General features: G+C 39.2%; 1 protein-coding gene across 4 annotated transcripts in view; it reads right to left on the bottom strand.

Moving 5' to 3' along the window:
* WDR11 (WD repeat domain 11) overlaps positions 1–27033 on the bottom strand; it is a 55074-nt gene that overhangs the window by 8046 nt on the left and 19995 nt on the right. For all 4 annotated transcript variants that reach the window (XM_049855025.1, XM_049855026.1, XM_049855027.1 and 1 more), the window contains exons 11-21: positions 25726–25810; positions 19952–20058; positions 17855–17930; positions 13042–13150; positions 11032–11156; positions 10017–10164; positions 5816–5922; positions 5269–5383; positions 4729–4900; positions 1341–1449; positions 113–175 (exon numbers count right to left, since the gene is read on the bottom strand). In XM_049855025.1, coding sequence (XP_049710982.1) covers positions 113–175; positions 1341–1449; positions 4729–4900; positions 5269–5383; positions 5816–5922; positions 10017–10164; positions 11032–11156; positions 13042–13150; positions 17855–17930; positions 19952–20058; positions 25726–25810 — 1216 coding nt within the window. The remainder of the gene's footprint in view (positions 1–112; positions 176–1340; positions 1450–4728; positions 4901–5268; positions 5384–5815; positions 5923–10016; positions 10165–11031; positions 11157–13041; positions 13151–17854; positions 17931–19951; positions 20059–25725; positions 25811–27033) is intronic.

The following is a 27033-nucleotide window of genomic DNA, read 5'->3' as shown; positions in this document are numbered from 1 at the left end:
GGCCACAAATATTTTCCAAAATGCAACTCGCTTTCTTTTTAAAAAACCTACACTATTATACTTTTCTTTCTTAAATTTCTATCTTCTAATAAGGTATGCTTACAGTGCTTACTTTGACAATGAATTCAACTGCTCTTGAAGGAGATTCTTTATTTCTTCATTTTCTGGATAATCACTGCATAGAAAAAAATTTGAATGAGTTCATTATCTCTTTACTTAAAATCATTTATTCCTTCACCAGAAAAAAGTTGTGGGCCATGTTAACACAGAAAACGGCCTTCTGGAGTCCTTGGTTAAAAGCTTGGTTATAGACTAAAATAGCAACAGTCCACTCAGGGACCCACCCCACCAATCATCTTTCATGTCTGCTCTTATCTTACTGAGTCAAGACATAGGGATGAGTAAAGACAGGCTCTGGTTTTCAAGAAACCAGAAAATTTATTAGCAGACTCCAAAAACTATCAGATTTAGATTCATTTAAATAAGGAATTTAGGAGCCCTGCTGGCGCAACAGTTAAGCTCTAGGCTACCAACCGAAAATTGGCAGTTTGGACCCACCCAGCTGCTCTGAGGGAGAAAGACCTGGTGATCTGCTCCCATAAAGATTACAGCCTACAAAAATCCTATGGGGCAATCCTCTGTCACATGGAGTCGCTGTGAGTTGGAATTGATTCGATGGCACCCAACAACAACAAAATGAGAAACTCAGCAATGACTAAAAGAATATGCTCATTCTCCTCTGCAGAATTCATTTTTCTAAATAGACCATTCTTGGGGAATATAGACCTCACCGCATCATGATGTTAACTTTCCTACCCCATGCCTACCTGGGCACTACACATGGTATAAGCCCAGTACACATCTGTTGATTCAATCAATAACCACTAATTATAGTTTCTGCAAATACTTTTTTGCAGTAAGGCAGGCACTGAGATTTATAAAAACATGATAAACCTCTAAAGCGGCCCAACGATGTCATTTTCAAAAAGAATGAGTCCTGGCCCCCAAGTTCCCCTTGGCCTCCATCAGCCCCGTCCACACTCATCCTTTTCCTAATGGTGACGTGCTCCAGTTCAGACCTTAGGACAACCACACAGCCACCAGACAAAAGTTTGTGTCTTCACAGCTTCACCACACACCCACGCTGCCAAAAGACCCCAGAAACAGATGCGAAAGAGAGGCTGATCCTTTTAGTCTGTCTGCCTCCTCTGCCGTAGCCTGGTTTTGAGGCTTAGCTCCACTAATTTTAAGCCCTGGCGTATAGGCCACCGCTGATTTTCCTGGGCGTCCTTTAACTCCAAGGAGATGAAGGCAGGAAAACAAAAATGGGCACTACTTACACTTGAGAAATGTCCAAAGAACACTGTCCATTCCAAGGCTGGTGTAGTAAGAAGGCTTTTAAGGCCAGGGAGGCCCTGGGAACAAGGAGATATGGGCACCACACAGGCTCTAGGACAAAAAGGTTTGTTTGTTTTAAATGTAGTTTTATACTGCTACAGACAGCTTACAGGGGTGTCAGCAGGGAACCATGCATAAATCTGAGGGCCAGATTCAGGTGGGTCACTTCTGACAAGAACACTGCACAGGGGATACCATGTACTTCCCCCTGCACCACATCCGAAGGGACACCTTAGTTTGTCTCCTTACAGGTACCACTGAATTGGATCATCCAGTTAAGGTGGAATTCACCAGGACGCTCTCTACAAAGATACCCTTCCCTCATTAAAATTAGTCACATGTCGGGGAGACACTGTGAGACAGTGAATTTCCTAGACCTGAACATGCTTTTACCCAATGACTTAGCATCCACTAATGATCCTTGCGTATGAGCCCTGGAGGCACAGTGGTTAAAGTGGTCAGCTGTTAACCAAACGGTAGGCAGTTCAAACCTAACAGTGTTTTGTGGGAGAAAGATGTGGCAGTCTGCTTCTGTAAAGATTTATGCCTTGGAAACCCTATGGGGCAGTTCTACTCTGTCCTATAGGTCGCTATGAGTCGCAATCAAATTACTAGTACCACCGTCGACTACTTCAGTAAAGTTTAAAATTTCTTTACAGTTCTTTTTGTCCTTAGCATATAAACCTCTAAAGGTATATAGTCAGGGTTCTGTGTTTAAAAGTTACTTGAAGGGAAGGACAACACACAATATAGGGGTAGTTAGCGCAACTGGACCAAAGAAAAGCACGGAAGTTTCCTAAGAAAAAAAATAAAGATAAAACTTACTGAACTATTTGTGTGTGTACGTGCGTGTATGTACCTGGTTATGTTACCAACTGTTATACAGTAAGGTTCAATTGTTTCTTGTATTCAATTTTAGGAGTCACTGCATTCATTGTATCTTTGAATGTATACAATTAAGTCATTCAAAAGTTATACCTATTAAAAAAGGCATACTCAGAGAAGTTCATTCCCATCCCCATACCCTCCATCTTTCTATCCACTTCCTACAGATAAAAATTTATTAATCTCTGGATTTTTTTTTTTTTAAATAAGCAAACACATACATTCTACACACACACACACACACACACAAACCTGCCTTCAGAAGGTTTCTTTCTATGCATGCTCACTTAGAAAAAACGTGTTCAGCAGTGACTGTTGGAGAGAAAGCTAAGCGAGCCCCCGAAAGCACATCAATGCACTACATAGAGCTGGCGGAAACTGCGCAACACGTGAATGTCACTAAACAAGTCTCATGCTCTTGATTCTCTCAGATGCTGCTAAAAAGGATACCGAGATTAGGCTGCAAGCAAGAAGGGTTCTCAGGCTCGGAAATGGATTCTGACCTCCTCGGTCTCTCTGACCCTCCCTTTACTGGGGGTGGCAGGAGGAAGAGGAGGAAGGCGGGCTATCTAAGCTGTTTGATAAAAATGGACAGGTATGAGACAATATATTATCATGTTCTCTAATTGTTATCGAGGAGGACTGAAGAAAATAATTAAATACTGCTGTATCGATGCATAGGATTCTAGCTGATTTTATTTTTATCCCACATCGAAAAGCCAAAAGTCTGATTTCCCAGAATAGAACCATATCACACGTATTTTCCCAAAACCAGACTGCCTGTATGTGGAGGTAAACACAGGCATCTGTTTCCTACCTCCGCATTTTACGCCACCACAACCTTTCAGTCTTGAACATTTATCAAGTGCTGTCCTGAGTTAAAGTTCAATTTGAGAAATGTATGCACAATTTTATTGACCTTTCCCTATTATTGTTTTTAAAATTTTTCCTTTTCTGGCTGAGACTGCACCAGTAAAGATTTTCAAAGAAGACTTGGGTAGAAATGATTTTTTTTTTTTTTTTAATTAGAAAAACTTTAAAAGCGCAATCTGAAATCTGGCTACAGGCCAACTATTCAGGTACAGTGTTAAACACGGTTTAATATGACGAGCTCCAATTCTGTAGTCAGTTTAATTTAAGAACAAGCTACCTTGGCTTTGGAGCTTTTTAGTTTCAAATTTTAAATTAAAGGTGAAAGAAAAGCTTTTCAAACACTGAGATTATATTTGCACATGTCTTTGCTTAGAACTAGTAACTAAATTAAAAAAAGACTTTTCCTTAATAACTTCAGGTTGAAAATTCCTATCAATGTTCACCCTTTTCTGGGAGGAGGTCCTGATCCCTCCGCGGGGCAGCCAGTGCCCAGGGACAGACATGGGACTGCACGGCTCCCCTCAATGGCAATCACAGCTCTGTAGCTAAGAAGCGGTGGGACCCAGGTATAGTGGCAGGGGTGGAGTTGTCAGCAGAGACAAAAGTTAAAGGCAGCCCAGCCAACGTTAGGAAGAAGCTTGGTAGTGCCTAAAACACAGACACCACATGAAGGGGCAGGTTTTCAAACCCTTCCTGCCTCTGGAGGCACCACGTGCTATCTCTGTAAGGGCAAAGGCAATTTCCAGAACTGTTCCCAGGCCATTCTGAGAGTTTACGCTGACGTTCAGTAAAGTACTGAACAGGAGTCTTGGGGAAATTCTCCCAGCTCAGACAGCCCTGAGCGCACACTGCGGGTATGCCTGGAGCCACACTTACTGCAGGACGCTCCCTGTTCAGCCGGTTTGGGCCAGAATGTCCGCCTCCCTCCCTCCCTCACCGGCATCTTCCAAGGATGAACACTGCGTTCCATCGGACAAGCCTGCCTTTCACGCTTACTGAGGGACGCATTCACAATCCTTCCATCCTTCTTTTTAAAGTCACATGTGAGGTTCTTTTTACTACAGTATTTTTCATTTTGGTAAAATAAATCTCAAAACAACCATACAAAAAGAGGCAAGATACTAGAATCATCTAATTTTGCTTTGACTGGCCATTTAACAAGCTGGAAGATAGGCTTCAAAACTCTTGATGCTCGGGACACTCTCCGCAGTGCCTTTTCAACGATCAACGGCTGCGAAAGGTGCACAGATCATCATTAAAAAACCAGCAGCCCTCCTCACTAGCTTCATGGCCTCTGATGAGTGCCATGTTCTTTCCTCTTGTTGACAAACCACTCAGAAGGGGGTAAAGAAAGGGCACTTATAAAACCTGAGCTAGGGGATGAATCACATCCATAGTCACAAAGAGGACAGTATCTCAGGGACAGAAACACTCAAGATTTAAGCTAACATGTATTCTTAAACTCAGATTCTTTGAAAATGAGCTAAGTGAAACAGCTCTATCCCCGGAAGACAGCAGCCTGTGGCCAAGTAAAGACAAGCTTCAAAGCACCCTCTCGCTAGGGTTCCGTACCGGTTAACTCTTGTTCTTCCATCCTGAAACACGTGGACTTCATCGACATCTCCAGGACTCTGATGCATCCGTCATCCGATGCCAAGATCACTTTATCTGACGTACACCAGTCCACATCCAGTATCTGAAAGTTCACATTTCTTCCACTTCTTAAACTGCTCACCATCTGAACCTTCAAGAGTAAGTCTGATTGTCACTTTCAAAGCGAAAAGGAAGTTGTTTATTATTCTGAATCAAATGGTCAAGGAAATGCAGTGCCTGCGGCAAAGGCCCACTGCCAGTTGAGAACTGAGCAGCCTTGTGCAGACACGTTTTAAATGTCTGGAAGACAGCGATAACATAAAAAATCATCTGTTGTGCTATCATCGTTAGAAGAGAAATATTGTAAAAGTAAAATTTTTTAAAAAGGAGAAACTAATTTGCCATAATAACTTGGCAAACCCCTTATGTAGTTTTCATTTCTAAATCAGGAGGATTTTAAACCCACAGTCCAGGTGAGCAGCAGCGCATGTCTATTTCATTGTCATGGAGCAGGCCTACCTCTTTGGTGTCCCACACTTCAGCTCCATCATTGTACATTGCTATTAGTTTTTGGTTTCCTTTACCAGGGGCAAAGCGAATCTTCCTCACCCAGCTTCGGTGTGTAGGTATCCCTCTGAGGACAAACAAAAATCACAAGCCAGAAAACCAGTAAGATACTCGGTGCAACAGAGGCAGTGGAAACAGTGTTCCAAGTCTTATCCTATTTCCGTTTCTCTCAAGGCCTGATGAAGCGAGAATCGTTCACTTCCTGGATAGGGACGTGTGACAGAAAGGATCTGTCCTTGGATGACAGCAGGAATTGTGTCCCTGCTCTTCTACACGGACCACCTGCAGATCAGTCTTCCATGACTGACCCAGGGCAGTTCAAGAAGTCCTTCCTTCCAAATTCGGGTGACTAGGGACCTGAGGGGCCAAACTATACTTGGCCACGTCTACTGATCCAAACTACACTTTCCAAGTCACAGCCTCCAATGGAACCATGTTTATACAAATCAAAAGGTTGCGCTTTTCCTTAACCAAATAAAATTCCACTCTTGGCTCGTACCTGGATACTCTGCCCTTCAAATCCCAAAAATTTAAATTTCCGTCCATATCGCCAAGAACTAATGTGTCACCTTTCCAAGCGATGCAGGTAATACTGCCCATACTTCCCTGGAAAACGACAACAACAAACACAAGCTGACTACACACAAACATCACAACAAAAATGCTGCTACTTAATGGCCATAATGAAGTCATAAATATATTGTGGTAAGATTTCATTACAAAGGGTTTTGTTTCAGCATGAATGCCATCAAACTCTCACAGACCTCGGCGTTGAAAGAGCTACACGCGTATCAATTTAAACTCTGAAGAAACAGGAGAATTCAATTTGACAGACAGTAAGTTATTTGAGATAGTTTTAGAGAGGAAGAGTGTCTTTTGAGGACGAAATACCTTAGAGGAATAAAAGGAAAAGACACCCTTCTAGAGATGGGTCTTGTCTTTAACTTCTCCATCCTGTCTAACTTACCTAGCACCACGAAAAAAAAAAAAAAAAAAAAAAGCACCACGAAAGGATAAATAAATCCATTTCGAGGGAACTCAAAGCTGTTTCAGGGCTAATTGTACAGCAATTTTTCCACTGATAAAAGGACCCAGAGCTGCATTAGTACCTTCTGGAACTTTACAGAAGAGAGGCTGCTGATTAAAGGCATTTGCACAACTTGAGTTCACAGAAAGCTTTGCAAGAAAGTTACATATAGGAAAATCAAGTACAAAAAAAGCAAACACCCCATCATGGCCGTGCATCTACCACGGGGTGAAGACGGGAGCAGGCGGCACTGGCTAAGGCGCAGGTGGGGTGTAGTGCAGACTGAGGGGCCTGGGCTGTCATCTGAGCTTTGCCACTTCAACTGTTGTGTGTTTGGGGCCAGTTCCTTTCACCTTTCTGAGTCGTGGCCGTATCGTCAACGGAACGGGGTGACAGCATGAAACTGTAGGAGCTGCTATCGGTGTCATCATATTTATGCAGATAAAGCCGTAAAGCAAGGCCTGCCATGTTGTAAACGGTCAATACATGCCAACTATTACATAATAATTTTACAGCTCACTTATTTCTCAGCTTATTGACAGAAATCCTGTTTTTGCCATTTATTTAGAGTACAATATAAAAATTCATGTGTTTTGCTCTCAGGATGCTTATATAGTGAGTCTTTCATGCATCCACAGAAGGAGTAGGACAGCTCCAATAGTCTGCCGAGTTGACCACTAATAGACTAACAACAACAAAAACAAACAAACCCATTGCCATCGAGTCAGTTCTGACTCACAGTGACCCTACAGGACAGAGTAGAACTACCCCACAGGGTTCCCAAGGAGCAGCTGGCTAGTGGGTTTCAACTGCAGACCTTCTGGTCAGCAGCTGAGCTCTTAACCACTGTACTACCAGGGCCTAGTGGCAGTCAGGAAACAAAAGAAAAACTGAATTAAATATTAATACTATTATAATGAATTCAATTAAAAAAAAAAAAAAACCTAGAAGTTATTTAAAAAAAATGAAATTCTGGGTAATATGAAGCAACACTCCAAGACAATCTTACTTCTTTTTGCCCTGACCATACTACCAGAAAGTTTAATTAAGAATTTGTCTTTAAATTTACTTTTTAGTCTTGAGAACTTTTATAATCTTACTTTCTAACTTCTAAAAGTTAGAGTACTAAACTTTAAATTATCCCAGAAACCAAAGCAATACCAGCGTAGAATTAGGATGTGATATATTAATACACCTGAGTAGATGGACCAGACCTTCCTAGCCAGGTATCTACCGACGGGAAACCAACCACAGGGAGCTACCCGGGTGCCTTCAGAGGATGTGGCACAAAGCAAGCTGCCTTACAGCTCGAAATGACCCTGAGGGGAGAACAAAGGCAAAGCACCAGCTCAGCAGAGTATTCTCATTTGACATTGATACGTCGCCTAGGGATGAAATGAAGAGGAAAAGTTTCAACTTAAAATGAATGTTTAATACTTTACATTTGAAAGAGTGGGAGTAAGACAAATATTGGATTAAAACAAACAAAAAAATCTCTATCTGAATTCAACATTAGTCACTAGAAAACATTAATTCCATAAAATAAAAATAATTAACCAAACCGATTTCCCACATATTATATAGTAGATGCTCAATGCCTTTTCCCCAAAAATAGTCTGCTCTAAGGTATGTACTAAATTCATTGGTGGCTGGATCCTTACTAACCTGGTCATTCCTGGAGAAAGTGACTCCTGGCTGTGAATTAAAGGGGTCTGGCTGGCAGAGCAGGAGCCCTGGTGGCGCAGTGGTTAAATTGATTGGCTGCTAACCAAAAGGTTAGCAATTCTTACCCACTAGCACCTCCGTGGAAGAAAGATGTGGCAGTTTGCTTCTGTAAAGGTTTACAGCCTTGGAAACCCTACAGGGTTGCTATGAGTCGGAATCGACTCAATGGGAGTAGGTTTCTGGGGTTTTTTTTTTGACAGGAAGAACAGAGACTTGCCATATCCTGACTTCAGGTCTCCACAAATAGAGATGGGACCTTAAAAGCTGTGGGATGCAACTATCCTGAAGGAAGCACTAAAAAAAGACTCATGTGCCACAATGTCCATAAATTTTAAACTGCTATCTCAAAAATTAGAACGCGAACTCTATTGAATTGTTTCTACATTCTAATCTCAAGTAGGAAGTGATGAGAAAACACAGGGCCTGGGCTCAGAGCAGCGCCAGAAGAGCTCAGATGGGGTCCCTCCAGGTTCTAAAGGCAGAGCAAGCTGACTTTCCAAAGGTCAGTTACTCTACACGGGAACCCTAAGTCTATATTCTTTCTACACACTTAAAGTTACTTTTCTATTACAAATACCTATAAAACATAAAACTTTTCACACTTACACTATTATTTTTATCCTTTCAAACTACTGGCAATTTTTGGCAATATTAGAGATATTTTAAAATAGACCACAGATTCAGACCTACCGAGTCGCATATATAGCTTCCTCCATGTAATAAGAAAAATGAAAGTCTACTGTCTGTTACAGTTGAAAAACACTTCCACATTTTAGCTTCTACTTTTCCAAGTGGTGAAGGCTGTTTGGGGGACGCTTTTAGTTGGTAAAATGTGGAAGCCAGCCTCTAAGAGGCTCCCGTTGATTCTGCCTTTTGGTATTCATGCCCATTTGTAGTCATCTCCCACAATGAAGGGTTCATCTGTGTAACCAATAGGATAATGTGAAAACTAGGCCTTCAAAGACATTGACGCTTCCTTCTCGCTCTCTCTTGGCTCACTGGCTTTGGGGGAGGCCAGTGGCCATGTTGTGAGGACATGCAAGCAGCTGTACGGAGAGGTCCAAGCAGAGAACTGAGGCCTCTCACAAACAACTGGTGTTAATCTGCCAGCCATGTGAGCGGGCCACCACCTTGGTAGCAGATCCTCCTGGCCATTTAACTTCAAATGACTCCAGCCCCAGCTGACATTTTGATTATGACCTTGTGAGACCCCAAGCTACCTATAAAATATGGGGATTGACATTCTACTAAAAGTTCCATTTTTAGATGGCAATTTTAAACATATATGTGTGTACATATATATATTTTTAAATCATCTCATGCATACATTTAACCATCATAGCAATCTGCATTAGTCAATAAAAATTGTTAATAACAGCTTTTGACATGCATGCTGATACAAACTACTAACTCAAAAGCCTTAGTTAAAGGACTCCACGAGGCCATGAAAACGATACACAGAAGTTAGTAAATATTAATAATACTCTTTACAGTTACAACCTGATTACTACTATCCAAAATAATACTAGATTGTAAGTCAAATCCTTCAGGATAAAGCTTGAAATGGATAGAAGACAGATAGTGGAGTCAGACACAATGACCTGAGTTTAAAACACATCTCTGCCATATAACCAAGCTGTGTGACGTTGGGAAATTACTTATTCTCCCTCAGTTTCGTGAGAGACAAAATGGAGATAATTCCTCAAGGATTATTGTGGGGATAAAAATGAGTAGCAAATGTAAGTATTTAATTAAAACAGGTACAATGCTGTTCTCTAGCAGTATGGTATACATTTAATCATTGATAACCTCTCTCAAATAGTAAAGCTTGTGACATTAAAGTTTTCCAAGAGAGCTTCCCAACTAAACTGTGGCTTCACTAGATGTGGAACCAACAAGATCTCTGATAAGGATTCCTGATTAAGATTTAATCCAGGGTTGCACTCACATCTGGTGGAATCCGAGCACTGTCTTTGACCGAGTTGCCTTCAACAGTGAGATGATAAACCTGGCCGTCATTATCAGTAAACACAAAATGCTCCCGGGCAGAGATGTTCTGACTGAGTTCAGACTTGCTTTCTGCTTCCTGCAGCAAGCTTTAGGACAGAGAAAAATAAGATAAAGATATTTCTTTCTTTAAAATGCTGCCTATAATTAATTAACTCACCCAAAATAGAGATGTATTAATTAAAAAAAAAAAAAACAAACCCATCACTGTCAAGTCTATTCCAACACATAGCGACCCTATAGGACAGAGTAGAACTGCCCTGTAGGGTTTCCAAGGAGTGCCTGGTAGATTGAAACTGCTGGCCTTTTGGTTAGCAGCAGTAGCTCTTAACCACAACACCAGCAGGGTTTCCAAATACGTTAATAGGTGGTCCAAAACCATTAAAAAAAAAAGTTTGAAACTAATCTTTCCCCAACCAATAACAGAAAAACACAAATCACTCTCAAAAAGTCATACAATGAAAGACAGTTTGCCCCCTACAGCAGGACCCAGGAAAGAATCCTCTTAGCTCTGTTTCTGCTGCAGAACACTGACCAGCAGAAGAGATGCCTTACATCAACCCATCACTACCTTTGAAGCTTTTTATTTGTAAAACTGGTGGGACAGGACTTAAATTCAGAATTTCCATTTTCTTTGGCGTCCACAAACGGTAATATGGTCTGCCTGTATATTTATGTTACCTTCACTTGAATTTAAGAAGCTGAAGGTTATGGAACAGAAGAGCACCAAGGATAATTGTATTCGCTAATGAATGCTGTTTTGTAGATGTAACTACATACATTATTGACTGCAGGAAGCAATGCAATAATAAAAGTAACTTTTCAGTAATCTGGGTGTACAGTAAAATACGAAACAAAGTATGTTCAAAAGCAGGTGCCTCTGGATGGCACTTGTTAAGCCCCCAGCGATGATAATGACATTACAAACAACAATGGCAGGAAACAGTGCACTGTACCTGATCACAGATGACTCGGCTACACTCAGCTCTGCATCTGAGACCACGGTCTGTCGGGCCATGGCCTCTCGGGTAGCGAGCTGCTTCTTCCTCAGGCTCTTCAAGTTGTGAGAAGGTGACCACTCCTGCACACAAGACAGACCAAGGCAAGTGCCAGGTTTCTTTCTGTCAAAGCATCCTTCCAGAAAATCTATGCCCAGTATTACTTATTATTACTACACAGAAGTCACAAAGTTTTTGTTAGGCTTTACCTATTTATATAAATATACAGGTATTTTAATTGGAGCTTGAGGTAGCAGATTTGAATAACATAAAAGTTTAATGGCAAACTTCTGAGAGGTCTAACCTTTTGATGCTTTGATTCACAAAACGAAATGAATGAACGCAATTTTGCTGTCTCCTACTCCCATGGAGACAAGCCTCTCCTTCTCCACCTCCCCCTTAGGTGCACAGGGTTGAGACAAGCATGCCCCTCCAATCGTGGCCCATTTTCATGGATAGGTCCACAAAATCCTCTTGCTTTATTTATTTAGTCCCTCATACTACCACTAACTGTAATGCATTTAAACCAATATTTTCCCATATGAGTACGTTCTTTCTTAATGTGAAGTTACTGCGCGTGCATTTGTGATTACATCAACAGCGCTGTTACGCATCTCACTCTGTGTCTTACACTTTCCACTCAACATGATGCACCTTAGTCCTATCTCTGATGTTTTGGAATGCTCCATGGGTACAGCTGCCACTTTTTAATCTGTCTCTTCTCTCAGCGGATGACACCCAGATTGTCTCCAAACTCTCATCATAACCAACAATACTGCTGTCAATACCCTCGTAAAACGTCCTTTACCAGCAGATGCTTAACAGCTGGAGCACAGAATAAGTCTGTGTTTGCCAGAGTATTGCCAGTTTGCTCCCTAGAATGGCGGCACTGGTCTACATTCTTCCCTGCAGTGCACGAGGACTCCTAAACCTCGGACTGTTGCTCACTGGCTTTCTAGTTTTGCTAGTCTAAAAGGTGTATCAGGGTTATTTCACTTTACACACTTCTAAAAACTGATGATGTTGAACATTTCTTCAAATGCTTATGGGCCTTTCTGGTTTCTCTGCCATTCATTAACTCTTCACATACTTTACCCACATTTCCATTGGGGTTCCTATCTTTTCATTACTGATTTGTAGGCGTTCCCCTCCCTTGGTTCTGTCAGACATTGGAAAATTTCTTTTTCCAATCTCTCTTCTATATTTAACTTTGACAATGGCGTCTTCATTGAATAAAAACCATTAAGCTGGAAGTGATCAAATTCTTTTTTTTTTTTTCTCTTTCTGGTTTGAGTTTCTGATGTCCTCTCCTGCCAGGTCACAAAAATATTCTTCTATATTTTATTGTATTAATTTTATAGTGTTATGTTTTCACATTTAGGTCTTAGTCTTGGTGGCAGCCTCCTTTGTATGTGATATTATATAGGGATCCAGTATTTTCCTCCATGTAGTGAGGTAGTTTCCCCAAAACTGTCTAGTAAACAATCTGTCCTCTCCCCGTTGAGTTGTGTGTTACTTTATCGTATATTACTTTCCCAAATATTCACGGATCTAGTCCTGGGCTCTTTATTACGTTGGTCCATTTTTGTTCTTGTGCCAATACCACACTGTTTTTATTACTATGGTTTTGTAATATGCATTAATATCTAGCAGATGGGCACCAGCCTCACCTCTTATGTTTACTCCCCGTTTTTAAGGATGACTTAGCTATTCAGGAACCTCAATCATTCATAAACATTTTAAAATATGTTTTTCATATTCCTCAAAAAATCCAAATGAAATCTGGATTAGAATTGCACTAATATTAGGTAAGCTCATTCATGAAAATAAGATTTATCTCCATTTATTTACATCATTTTGTTTTCAACAAGAAAATACATGACATTAATGATTTCAATTCAAACTAAAGAAACACATTTACCACATTACATACATTATAAATGATTTCGTTCTTAAATTATAACTTACCAAAGCAGTTATTGCAGGGAAATTTTTGGACATTTCTCTAAGGAGGGTACAAGTCCTAACATCCCATAACTCCAAGGGTTTATCTTTGAATACAACTGCCAAATACTGCCTAAAATAAACAAAATCACTAAATAAGGCCCTTTTGCAAAATTTTGACCACGAGTTAGCACAAAAAGCTCAATAAATTAGAGAACTCAGAGGATACGTTCTATACCCACAGAATTTAAACTAACATTTAACTCCTCTTGTTAACAGTCATAAGAAGGTAAAGCTGTAAGATGACCTTTGAGAGCACATATATCCTCATATAATTAGGCTAGGAAACCAGCTCAGAAGAGAAAAGGCATAGGTTCAAATCCTGACGCTACCACTTACACTGATGCTCCTGAGGCTCAATTTTCTCATATATGGCCTGAGAATAACACCATTTAACTCAATGGATTGGTACGTAGGTGTCTTAGTTGTCCCGTACTGCTATAACAGAAATTCCACAAGTGGATGGCTTCAACAAACAGAAATTTATTCTCACAGTCTAGCAGGCTGTAAGTTCGAATTCAAGGTGCCAGCTCCTGGGGAAGGCTTTTTCTCTCTCTGTCAGCTTTGGAGGAAGGTCCCTGGTCTAGGAGTTTCTCAGCTCAGGGACCCCAGGTCCAAAGGATGTGCTCTGCTCCTGGCACTACTTTCTGAGTGGTCGGAGGTCCCTCTCCTTTCTGCCTGCTCCTCTCTTTTATATCGCAAAAGAGACTGACACAAGATAAAACCTAATCTGGTAGGTTGAGTCCTGCCTCATTAACATAACTGCTGCTAATCCTGCCTCGGACATCATAGAAAAACCCAGTAAAAAAAAAAAAAAAATACATCGTAGAGGTAGGATTTATAACACACAGGAAAATCCCATCAGATGACAAAATGGTGGACAATCACATAATCCTGGGAATCATGGCCGAGCCAAGGTGACACACATTTTTGGGAGACACAATTCAATTCATAACAGTAGATTATGGCAAAAATTAAAAAAAAAAAAACAACTATAGTTTCTATCATCCTACCACAATAGGTATTCAACAAAAGTCAGTTTATTTATTCCCTGTCAAGCCTGGAGGAACTACTGAATGAAGTCAATGAATGCAATTCAACAAACATGAACTGAGCCTGGATTATACATAACCACTGTGAGGAACTAGAAAATTATCAGTAAACAATCACTTGCGTTGAAGAAATGCGACAGAGCAGGAAGAGCCCTGTACCTGGTGCGTCCGAGGACTTAATACTCCCGCTCAGGACCAAGTCTGCCACTTGATAATTATGTGGCCTCAAATAAGCCATGTGACCTTCCCGAGTGTCATTCCACTTATCTTTAAAATGGTGCTAATCATATCTGTCCTATATATCTCATTAAATGCTGTAAATGTTAAAAATTAATATGGAATAGCACACACCAAAAATTTAATAAACTGTGATGGATGACACAAATGCAATATATTACACTTTTTATTATATTTAATATAAATGCATATAAAAGTATATGCACGAATAATATAAGGCAGAATTTGGTTAATGCTAAAAAGATTCACTGTGATAAGGAAGGTTAATTTTGACAAAAAGCAAATGGCATCCCAGACAGAATTACAAATGTGTAAATGCGAAAAGACAGGAAAGGACACAGGGTGTTGGGGAAACACAGTGCCTGAAATGCAGAGTATCTGAAGGCAGTCATGGGAAAGAAGGCTAAAATGATAATTTTGGGTCACATTATAAAACGCTTTAAATGACATGTTAGGGCACATCAGGATTTATTTCTCAGTGAACAGTGAATCACTAAAGGTTTTGAAGTAGGGAGGAATAAAGCAGTCAATTGTTTTAGATGTATTAATTCAGCAACGTGGCAGATTTAAACACAAGCCATACTGATAAGTGCATTAAACGTGAATAACTAAAACACTGCAATTAGAATACAGAGATTGTCAGGTCAAATAGAAAGCACATCCCAATCGTACACTGTCTGCAAGAAAACAACTTTAAATGTAAAGATACAGATAGGTTAAGTGGAAGGATGGAAAACAATGCACCATGTAAGCGCTAATCAAAAGTAAGCTCTCATGGCTACATTACTATAGGCAAACAGACTTCTGAACAAAGAATATTACTAAAGATGAAGAGGTATATTTTATAAAAAGAAGAGTCAATTCATCAAAAGGACATAGCAATCCTAAATATGCATGCACCTAGTGACACAGCTTCAACATACCCAAAGCAAGAACTACAATTCTTCAAAAGAGAAATAAAGAAATTTACAATTAGCTTAGAGATTTCAACACTGATCTCTCAATAACTGATATAAAAACAGGCAGAAAATCAGCAAGAATATTAGAAAACTTGAATAACAGTATTAACCAACTTGACCTGATTGACATTTATGGAATGCTCTAATTAACAACCACAGAATACACCATCTTTTCAAGTGCACATGGAACATTCATTAAGATATGCCATCTTCTGGGCCATTAATCACAAATCACGTTAAATTTAAAAGAACTGAAATAATATAAGATATATTCTCTGACCCCAAGAGAATTAAGCTCGAAATTAACAACAGGAAGATACCTGGAAAATCCCTCAAATATTTTGAAGTTTAACCTATAAATATTCCAATGGAAAGAAAATATAACATGAATTAAGTTAAAATAAAAACATACTCTATCAAAATTTGTAGAATAAAACAAAAGTCAAGTAGTGTTTATACAGCATTCAATGTTTATATTAAATTTTAAAGATCTTCATTCAATCATCTAAGCTCCCACCTTAAGAAAACAGAAAAGAGCCCATTAAATCTAAGGTAGGCAGAAGGAAGAAAATAAAAACTTAGTAGTGGCGGTCAATGAAATAGAAAACAGAAAAATCAATGAAATAAAAAGCAGTTTCTTTCGAAGGATCAATAAAATTGATCAACATAATTTACTGATATCAGGAATGAAAGAGACATCACCAGAGATCATACAGACATTAAAAGCATAATAAGAGAACAGCAAGTTTATACCAACAAATTTAACTATTTCAGTGAAATCAACAAATTCCTTGAAAGACAACAACTACCAAATCTCACTCTAAAAAAGAATACAAAACAAACGAAAAACAGATAACCTGAAGAACCCTATACATGAAAGACACTGAATTTGTATTTAAAAACTTTCCATAAATTCCAAGCCCAGGTGGCTTCATTAGTGAATTCTTCATATTTAAAGAGCACATAGTCTCAACTCTACAAAAACTCATCAAGGAAAAAAAAAGAGGGGAATATACTTCACAACTCATTCTATCAGATCGGCATTACCTGATACCAAAACCTAAAGACAAGGACATTACATGAAAACTAGACTAACATCTTTCATGAACATAGATGCAAAAATCCTTTATAAAATATTAGCAAATCAAATCTAGCAATATATCAAAAGGGAAATACATCATGACCAAGTGGGGTTTTTCCAAGAATGTAAAGTTGGTTTCCAACATTTAAAAATCAATGTGATTCACCGTATTAGCAGACTTCAAAACAAAACAAAAAAACATATGATCATCTCAATAAATGTAGAAAAAGCGTTTGACAAGGCTTAATGCCTCTTTATGACACAAATTGTCAGCAAACTGAGAAGAGAACTTCCTCAGCCTGAAAAAAAGCATCAATAAAAAAAAAAATCTACAGCTAACATTAGAGTTGGTGTTGAAAAGCTGAATGCTTTCTCTGTAAGACCCAGCAATAGAGCAAGGGTATCAGCTCTCATCACTCACATTCAGCATTGTACTGGAGGTCCTAGTCAGTGAAGGAAGGCAAACCACTGGGAAAAAAAAAGACACAAAAATGTCTATTTGCAGACAACATGATTGCCTATATAGAAAATCACAAGAAATCAACAAAAAAGCTAATAGCACTATAATTAAGTTTAATGAGGTCACAAGATACAAATCAATATTCAAAAATCAATTGTATTTCAGAGTAGAAGTAACAAATAGCTAGAAACTGAAATTTAAAAAATAAGAAAAAAAAGATGCATAAGACCTACCTATACAGTGAAAACTACAAAATACCGCCGACAGAAATTAAAGACGACCTAAATAAGTGGAGAGACATACCATGTTCATGAGTTGGAAGACCCAATATTACTTCAGATGTCAATTCTTTCTCAAATTATCTATGAATTGAATTTAATCCTAATCAAAGTCCCAGAAAGCTTTTTTTGGTAAAAACTGACAAGATGACTTTAACATTTATATGAGAACACAAAGATTCTAGAAAAACCAAAACAATTTTGAAAACTTTTGGAGAACTTATGACTTATTTCTTTGTTCTTCTGATTGGTTTTCATTTTAATAATTCTACTTTACATATATTTTCCCTTGGAACAAAAACACTAAAAAAATTGCTAGAAGTAAATGGATCTAAATTATAAATAAAGAATATGAGTTCTTTCACTCAGTAAACCCATACGGTGGTGGAAATGCCATGGGAACTTCATCAGATGACGAGGAACATTTTCTGAGTGGACGATGCGCATTTACATCAACTTAGCTGTAGTGGAGCAAACGGGGTTAATGGTTTTACCAACTCGTCTTTTCAGAAGTGTGGAATTAAAAGTGGTAGCAAATTAGCTTTGTGATCAAAATGTTTCCTCTGATATGGCTATACATCACCATCTGCTATCACTAAGAAACTATATTCATTCTAGCATATTATCACTTACTGAAAGATAAAGCATTCATGAGATTCCATTATAACACCATGGTGCTTTTTTTTTTTTTTTTGGCTGTCATCACTTACTTCAAATGAGATACTTTAATCATTTTGATGGGTGATTCGTCATTGCCACGTTCACCGCGAAAAGCGATGCTCCTACCTTTAGTTGTAAACATCAAAGAAGGTGAAATAGCACATAAAACATTTAAGAAACAAGAAGCCATGCCAACTAACTTGATCAATTCTATCCTCTATCTTCCCATTCATTCTTTCGTTTGCTTCTTAGCTGTTTCTAATAATCTAAATTCAAAGCAATTCTCAAAAAAGGCACTAAAAGCTAATGCCCAGTAATATACTACTTGTATTCAGATATCTATTTTATGAAGTGTACTTTTATCTATGAAGAGTTTCTTGAAGGAACGGTTTCTTTCAAATAATTCACAAATAAGGTGAGAGTTTCTTTCAAATAATTCAATTTTAACCCAGTAATATCAATTCAAAAATTTCAAAGCACAGTAAAGCAACTATCTACTGTAAGAAGTACTCGTTTTAAGGTAATACACACATCTCCATGTTTACAAATACTAACTAGTGAGAAAAAATACTCTTTAAAAAAAAAAATGATTTCTTGTCCTATGTGCAAAACACTTAACTCAAATATTTTGATATGATTCTACCAAAAAGATTCTATAAGCTAAAACTAGCAAGTGAAAAAAATAAAAAAACTGGGAAGTGATAACTACAGTGTTCATGTACACTGTAAAAGATTTCGTTGAGTCAGCTGCCAAAGAAGCTAAATGGTTTTTCTCTGAATAAAAAATGCAAATTCTACCTTATGTCTGAACAAATATATCTGGATACCTTTTCTCAGCCTTTGAGAGAGAATATACTCAATAATCCAAACACAACTCGAGGCCTACATGCTCCTTGCTCTTCCCTGCCATCAAGCTGACTCTCACTATGCTCGCTGTTATACACCAGTCCCCCCAAGTCTTTCCTGACTCTACTAGTCTGCTTCCCTCCTTCGGAAACAAAACTGTAAGCCTATAATCTACGAACTCAAGTGTTCCACTTACTACTACAACACAAATAGTAACTACTACAAAACAAGTTTGTTTCTCAAAAATAAATCTGTAAAAGAAAGGTTTTAAGTTATCTAACATTCCTGAACTTAAGCTGACTAGAAAAAACAAACAGGCTTTTTGGCTTTTGTTTTTTAGTGGGTGGTACCAGAGAACAGCATTTTATCCCTGGGCTACTACGGAACTAGAGACAGAGTCAGTGCCAGTTTGCTGGCAAATCAGGGATCTGGGGATAAGGGTCACTGGGGAGGTCACTTTCAATGGGACTAGGGTGGCACTGAACTACAGGTGGGGATGGTTCCTTAAAGTTCAGTAACATACTCTATTAGGTAAGAATGACACACCTATGAGAGCATAATGAAGCAGCCATATGCCTTATTTGTTATACACACATCTTATTGGTTAAAATCATCCACACAGGCTCATACTGCCACACCGTTTTAAAGAAATTCACCATAATTCTGTTAAAAATCTATTTGACATCATCACATATGCTATAATTAGAAACTCTCACCTTATTATGTTTTCAAGTTATTTATTTTAAAAGTCAATGGGTTCTGGGTTTTTAACAATTTCAAACAAAATACTTCATTGAAATGTTTCCTATTATAAAGGTTTCAAACTCCAAAAATAAGTTTCCCTATTCAGTCAACCAGGGACTATCAAAAGTTTCAAATTTGAGCATTTTAAAACAATCATAAACCTTTAAAAGTTTTTGAAGAGTTTTCTACAAAGGTCAAAAATTTTAACAGAGACTCTAATGAAGTCTAAATACAAAGATTTATTTTAAAATGTATCTTTAGGTAATATATAACAATGCACTTAAAAGTAGTAACTGGCAAATTTTTTTTAACAATCTGTCTATTCAGGTTAATGATATTCCGTTGTACCATGCCCTTGTTTTAACAAAATTTCCATATAACAAAGATGAGGATTTCTAGGGCAATTATTACAGAATAAGAAAATGAATATGTAAAAATACAAGAAAAAAATCCAAGGTGGAAGAAAGTACTTTGGAACATGTTTTATAAATAGTAGCATCTTTGATCAATATGACAAACTACATTTGAAATCTTTTTAACAGTCTAAATACACAAACCTGTTGGAAGATCAACCAACTGAAGTTCATTTCTCACTAATCCCATGTTGTTTGGTGTTGAGGTGGCAAAAGAAAGAAAACCAGTCAAACTTGTCCATTCAATACCTCTATAGAGAGAAATTAAACAAAGATTAATACCCTGTTTCTGTTTGAAATTTACTTGAAAAAATAAAAGATTTTCCTGCTAAGATCTAAATTTTAATTACACAAGTTAAATAAGAAATAATATTAAGGTGACCTTTTACTTAGGGATTTGTTGCTGTTGTGTGCCATCAAGTCGATTTCAACTTATAACGAGCCTGTATAGGAGCAGACTGCCAGGTCATTTCTCCCGTGGAACGGTTGGTGGGTTCGAATCACTGGCTTTTCATAGGTTAGCAGCCAAGTGCACAACCACCGTGCCACCAGGCATTACATTACCATAAAAATCCTACATGTGAAATTATTTCTAATTAAAACTCTTACCTCCCCATGTAATGACAGGTTGGTTTTGTTATTAGGGTTCACGGCAGCAGTAAAATGACTTAAAATCTGGCCAGGGATAGAGTCACAATAGTTTCCAAGAACTGCAACTACTTAAAAAAACAAAAACAAAAAACCAAACCCATTTCCAACTCATAGCGACCCTACAGGACAGAGCAGAGCTGCCCACAGAGTTTCCAAGGAGCACCTGGTAGATTCAAACTGCCAACCTTTTGGTCAGCAGCCATAACTTTTAACCACTATGCCGCCAGAGTTTCTGAAAAAAATAAGCCATACGGGCATCATTCTGAGCAAACTGCTTAATGCTGGGTATACTTGGGCATTTTATCAAATTTTATAAAAACTTCTAGGTGGTTAAAAACCAAAAAAACCAAACCCACTGCCACAGAGTCAATTCCAACTCATAGCGACCCTACAGGACACAGTAGAACTGCCCCACAGGGTTTCCAAGGCTGTAATCTTTACGGAAGCAAAAGGCCACATCTTTCTCCCTCGCATTGGCTGGTGGTTTTGAACCACCAACAGTTCAGTTGGCAGTTGAGCGCTTTAACCACTACATCACCAGGGCCCCTTTCTAGTTGGTTAAAATCCAAAAAATCCACTGCCATCAAGTTGATTCCAACTCACAGCAACCTCTACAGGACAGAGCAGAACTGCCCCATGGAGTTTCCAAGAAGCAGCTGGTGGATTCGAACTGCCGACCTTTTGGTTAGCAGCCAAGCTCTTAACCGTTGTGCCACCAGGGCTCCTTCTTAGTTGGTTAGGGAGCAGAAATTCCAAGAACAAAGAATATGAAGTAGGAGGTTTGGTTTAGAAATGGATGAAATTCTAAATGATCTATCAATTAGGGAAAAGCACAAAAGAGAAATACCGAAGAGAAAGACTTATGAGAAGAGAACCACCTAAAAACCTGACACCTGGGAGTCTTCTTTACGTGGGACTGGTCTCAGGTGATTCCACCTTTTTTCCCCACTAACCTACCTGGAGACTGTACACCATCACAGCTTGCAGAGAATGAAAACTGGAGGGGGCCACACCGACAACACCATGGACTCTCAAAGCCATCAGAGGACACATTGCTTACAAGGTAATAGAGGCAAGTTGAGAGGCAATCCCTGCCAAACCTCTGCTGCATTTGCAGCTGCTCATCACCACTGATGAGCAGTGATTTTTAAAAATACATCATCTATGGGTGCTTTCGTGTTACAAGGGCAGAGGTGAGTAGTTGTGACAGAGACTGAATGGCCTGCAAAGCCGAAACTATTTACTATCTAGCTCTTCACAGAAAATGTTTGCCAACCCCTGATCTAGTCTCTTCACTTCTACGCCTAGGACAACTAAAATCCGAAACGCCAGTCACTGAATGTTTCCAAGGATGTAGAGCAGCAGAACCCTCATTCCTGGCTGGTGGCAACGTAAAATGTACAGAGGCACTGTGGAGGACAAAGTTACACACAGGCTGTGGTAGGACAGATAGTTCTAATATGGCCTTTCTAGCCATGGTCTTATAAGTCCCACCAAATGACTGGGTGGAAATACACAAATAAGGTGCTTGTGGCCCACTAAAGGGATTGGAAAGTTTGCTAATAATGCAAATAAGGTATATGGCACTCCTGTGAGGGTGGGACTATGCAAATAAATTACACACAATGCCCATGGGGGTGGGCCCATGCAAATAAGGTATATGGAACCCTTATGAGGGGACTGGTCCGTTTTACCATTCCGCTAGGCTTCAAGTGAGCCATCCCCGAGGTAGAAAGTAGGGACCTCATTACCACCAAGAAAGAGGAGCTAGGAGTGGAAATCATCCTTTGGACCTGGGATCCCTGCGTTAAGAACCAACTAGACCCAGGAGACAGAGAGAGAAGCTGTAACACTTAAGACAGTGAGGGATGGTAGCACAGCAGCAGCAAGAGCAACAGTGGCTCGAGATGGCAGGAACCAGGAGACCCGCACAACACAGCCGCAGTGGGGCTTGCCAATCCAGAGCGAGAGGGCTGAGTGCCTTTGGGCAGGAGACTTGCTGATGCAGTGGGGTGCCTCTGGGTACTTACTGACAGAGCTAAAGAGCTTTGTAACACTTGCCCAACCAGGGCAGAGGCCAGGCCGAGAGGCTGAGGGCCAGAGAGAGGTCTGCCTGCCGGCATGGCTGAGATGAGGGTCTCCTGACCAAAGAACTGTAACCTGAGTCATTTCTGATCCTGAACTATAACCTGTTCCTTCCCTCATAAACCCCATAACTGTGAGCATGGTCTATGAGTTCTGCGCGGCCAATGCAATGAATCATCAAACTCAGCAGAGAAGCAGAGAACGCTGTGGGAGGAGCCGCTAGTGTCAGAATTTGTAAAATGGTGGACAAGAGGAGGTATGTCTGACCTCTGCCTCACAGGAATCAGCCCTGGGCTACTGACCTTGATTCTCCTTCCCCCTTGGAAATCAGAGGAGGTCAGATGGCTCCATCACGCCATTTTTACACAGGCTTACCATGTGATCCAGCGATCATGTTTCTTGGTACTTACCAAAATGGAATGAGAAAGTATATTCACATAAAAGCTTACATATGAATGTGCATAGCAGTTTTGTTCATAATAGCCCAAAATTAGAAGCAACCAAGACGTCCTTCAATAGGTATAAGGATAAACAAACTGTGGTACATCCATACAATGGAGTACAGTGATTTAAAAGAAAAAAAAGCTATCAAGCCATGAAAAGACAAGGAGGAAGCTTAATGCACACTGCTAAGTGAACGAAGCTAGTCTGAAAAAATACACACTGTATGACTCCACACAGTGAAATGATCAGTGGCTGACAGAGGTTTAGGGGAGGGGGAGGGGTGTACAGGTGGCGCCCAGGGCACCTTCAGGGTGGTGAAACTATAAAGGTGTACACATGACATTATCCGTTTGACAAACCCCATAGAAGTGCACAATACAAACAGGGAACCCTAGTGAACTATGAACTTTAGGCAGTAACAATGTATCGATCTTGGCTCTTCAATTGTAACCAATGTACCACAGGATTGCAAGATACTAACAGGGGATGGGGGTAAGTGCCAACTCTGGACTTTCTGCTCAATTTTTCTATAACCTAAAACTGCTCAAAAAATAACACCTTAAAAAACCCATGGTTTAAAAGAACACATACATAACTATTCGGTTAGGCCGTCCCTGGCCACGTGAATGCCTAAGACTCAAGTACTTGTGATTATGTGGTTTGGAAAAAACATATTCCGTTCAAGGGAGAAAACAAACTTTCTCAAAGCTGGCTTTTTTATTTGCATGTGAAAATCTATAATGTATTCCGTTTATTGCTAATAATTTCAGTAGCTTCTATAACACATCTGAATTTTTTATTATAGCTTTCAATTGTGATACTATAATTACATTAACTAAAACAAAAAGACAGCAGGATTTTAGCATCCTCTTGGACATCATTTCTGGATATAAAAGTGGATTATCATTGAAAATGGCAATTAAGAGGGAAAATTCATGTAAAAAAATGGAGTGTATCTCTGTGATCATTTACAACACCAGCCTGTTTGAGTAGGTCTCTTGGAGTTACTTGGTATCCCAGGTAACGCTTCAAATGTCAATGCTACTCAACCATGAATATTATTATAGCATGTCTAAGTCATGTGTTTACTGATACTTATGACCTGGCTAATTGATTCAAGATAACCAATCTTACTTAAAATCAATTGCTTGCTGATAAACCCGCTATTGTGTCTTTATTAAAGACTTCAGCGCTCAGACAACAACTGAGAAGTACTTGATTTTTCAGAGGATGTTTGAAACTCCTAGCGTGAACCCAGGCTCAGTCCACACTCGTATTTTACTGCCATTATGTTTCTTCCCGACCTGGGTGTACTTTCGGCTGGAGACCCAGCACATGTGCTACATAAGTGTATAAAATAAAGAGTTCAGGGTGTGAACTCAGAAAAGCCCGGACTGAGTTCCATCTACCTATTTCACAGATGACTCTCCAATTCTCAGTGTCTTCTTATATAAATTGGGAATAGTAACCAGGCCTCCCTCATAGGGTTCAGTGGGGATTCGATGAAATGATGCATGTAAAGTATTAATATTTAGCACCTGAACAAGTATCAATTAAAAGAAGAGTTCTGATTGGTTGGTGTTGGCCACAAAAGGGAAAACCAAACACAGAAGCCAAGGAAATGCCAAGGGAGAAGAAAACAAAGGGAGGAGATACCTGCATGGCAGCAGGGGTTACTGGGAGCAGTGCCCGGATGGCAAACTGCAGACACTCTAACAGAGGAAAGAAAATGAACAGCTGGGAAGGGTCCAGGTACCTGAGCTGCTGCCCTGCAAAAAGCCCAAAGCTTTGGAAGACATGACTGCTCCAGGTAAATGTGTTTGGATACTGGATGGCACAGCATGGGGCAGTAATAAACACTCACATGGGCTATGCCACAAAACAACGCACTTGATCGAATAAGGCAAGGTATTCGTTCACATGAAGAGTTCTGACACTTACCCCTTCCCCACTCAGAAATGTGTCAGGATAAATAAGGTGTTCACTAACAGTTCACTAACATTTAAACATATATACGAAATCTATAATTATGTCATGTGTAGAGGACAGAAGATGATTCTTCTTATACCTCAGTTAAAAGACCATGAAGAACTACCATTTAATAAATTTACACACGTGTAACTTTACAACACAGAAAAACAGCCACACGCCCAGTAAAATACTGCTAGGGAGCAGATATGTATGGACAAGGCAAGGGGTGCTCCTCTCTCCATTGAGCCTTCCCACCCATCTCCACATAGGCGCACTCACGAAACAGATCATGTCTCAGAGTCAAAGATTAAATGCTACATTGTTTTGGTTCTTTTCTGATGATGTTTTAAAAAAGAAATGAATAAGATTAATTAACAATTAAAACAACTTAATTAAATTTGTCATGGGCCGCCCTACCGATGGGTCTTCATTATAAGAGAAGCAAACTAAACCCGAACAAGGCAACACATGATTTCTGGTGAGAAAACAGCGTGGACCTTAGGGGTCAAATAGTAAATAAGATGCAGAAATCAACAGAAAACATTCTCTATGGCACAATATCCTTTATAAAGCTAGGACTCATCCCGGATTAATGTATCCATTAGCTGGACAAGAATATTTATTATTCAAGGTGTTCAGTCAAATAATCAGACAACTCTCAAACACCATTGCAGAGTATTCAATGTAGAAAAGTCTCTGAGATTTGACCCTTCCTACCTCTGTGATCTCAGCTAAGATAAGAACTACGGTCACAAGGACATACTCACTTGACTTCACAGGAGTGGACACTTAACTCCTTGTGCAGCAGCCCGCTGGTGAGATGGTACACCAGGACAGAGCCGTGACCTGTGCCTGGCAAAAGGATGCAACAGGAGAGTGTTAACTGAGCGGGGCTTCTGGATCTTTCCAAAAAAAAAAAAACTTTCTCAAGGTTTTAATCATTTTATACTATTTATCTTTTATAAAAGGGAGCTGAGTTACCTGTTTAAAAAAAAAAAGTGAATTTCTCTGATCTTCCTTCCCCTTATCAAAACTGGGCGTAACTGCAGGTGCTCTGTAATTATACCTAACTCCAGGAATAAACTGTCACAGACAGACTTCACGACCTAACTTGATACACATAAAATCTGAAGAAACACTTTCCCAAAGCTTTCCACACCTGGGAATTTATACTTTATTGAGATTCACAATGTTTACCATAGTCCTCAAAAAGGCAACCTAGCAGAGCTCATTAACCAGATTTTTAATTTTTCTTTACAAGGCTTTTGCGTTTTGCTTTGCCTCTATATTAAATAAATCATAAGGAGATAATAAATTACAGTGGTTAACTGTAGATTTTAGAGTTAAGAGGCCTGGGTCCAAGCCCTGGCTTTTCCCTATACTCTTGGTTAAGTTACTTGCCCAGCTAAATCACTGTTTCTGTCTCTTGAAAACAGCAATAATACAAAACCTCCTTATTGGAGATTAAATCAGAAAACATATGTAAAGAACTCAGGACAGCGCCTAACACACTGTAAGTGGTTAGTTAACTCACTACTTCTGCTATTGCTGAAATTATCACTTGTAGGTATTATTATATCTACAGGTCTCAGGTAGTGTGTCTAAAACTTAATTAAAAGGGACATGGGTATACTTAAGAAAGTAACGTTTCAGTCCTTTACAATGTTTTTATAAGCAAGAACAGTGAGCGGTGGAACTGTTTGGACAATTGCTTCCTCGTTGCACATGATTTAAATGGATTCATGGATTCACACAAAGCAACAGAATGGAAGGGTAACGCTAGACAAATTCCAATTTTAGCATACCTGCCGAGTAAATCTCCAGAAAACTTTTACAAAAACATTACAGAAAAACACAGTATTATACTTGTTTATGTTTATCATTTATTCCATAGTAATACCTCTGGTACTGAAAAAGTAGCTAAAGAATTACTAAGATTTTTAAATAAACAGGTGTTTATAATAATCCAATGATTTTTACATTATGCGGTTTTAACAATGTTGAGACTATGATCTAATATTCTAAGGTTACCACAAGGATAAGTCATTTTATAGATGAACTCTGCTTCTCTTCCC

This window comes from Elephas maximus, chromosome 16, assembly GCF_024166365.1.
Source record: "Elephas maximus indicus isolate mEleMax1 chromosome 16, mEleMax1 primary haplotype, whole genome shotgun sequence".
Classification (NCBI taxonomy): Eukaryota; Metazoa; Chordata; class Mammalia; order Proboscidea; family Elephantidae; genus Elephas; species Elephas maximus.
Note: the sequence above shows the minus strand (reverse complement) of the source record. Positions and strands in the feature narration are given on the sequence as shown.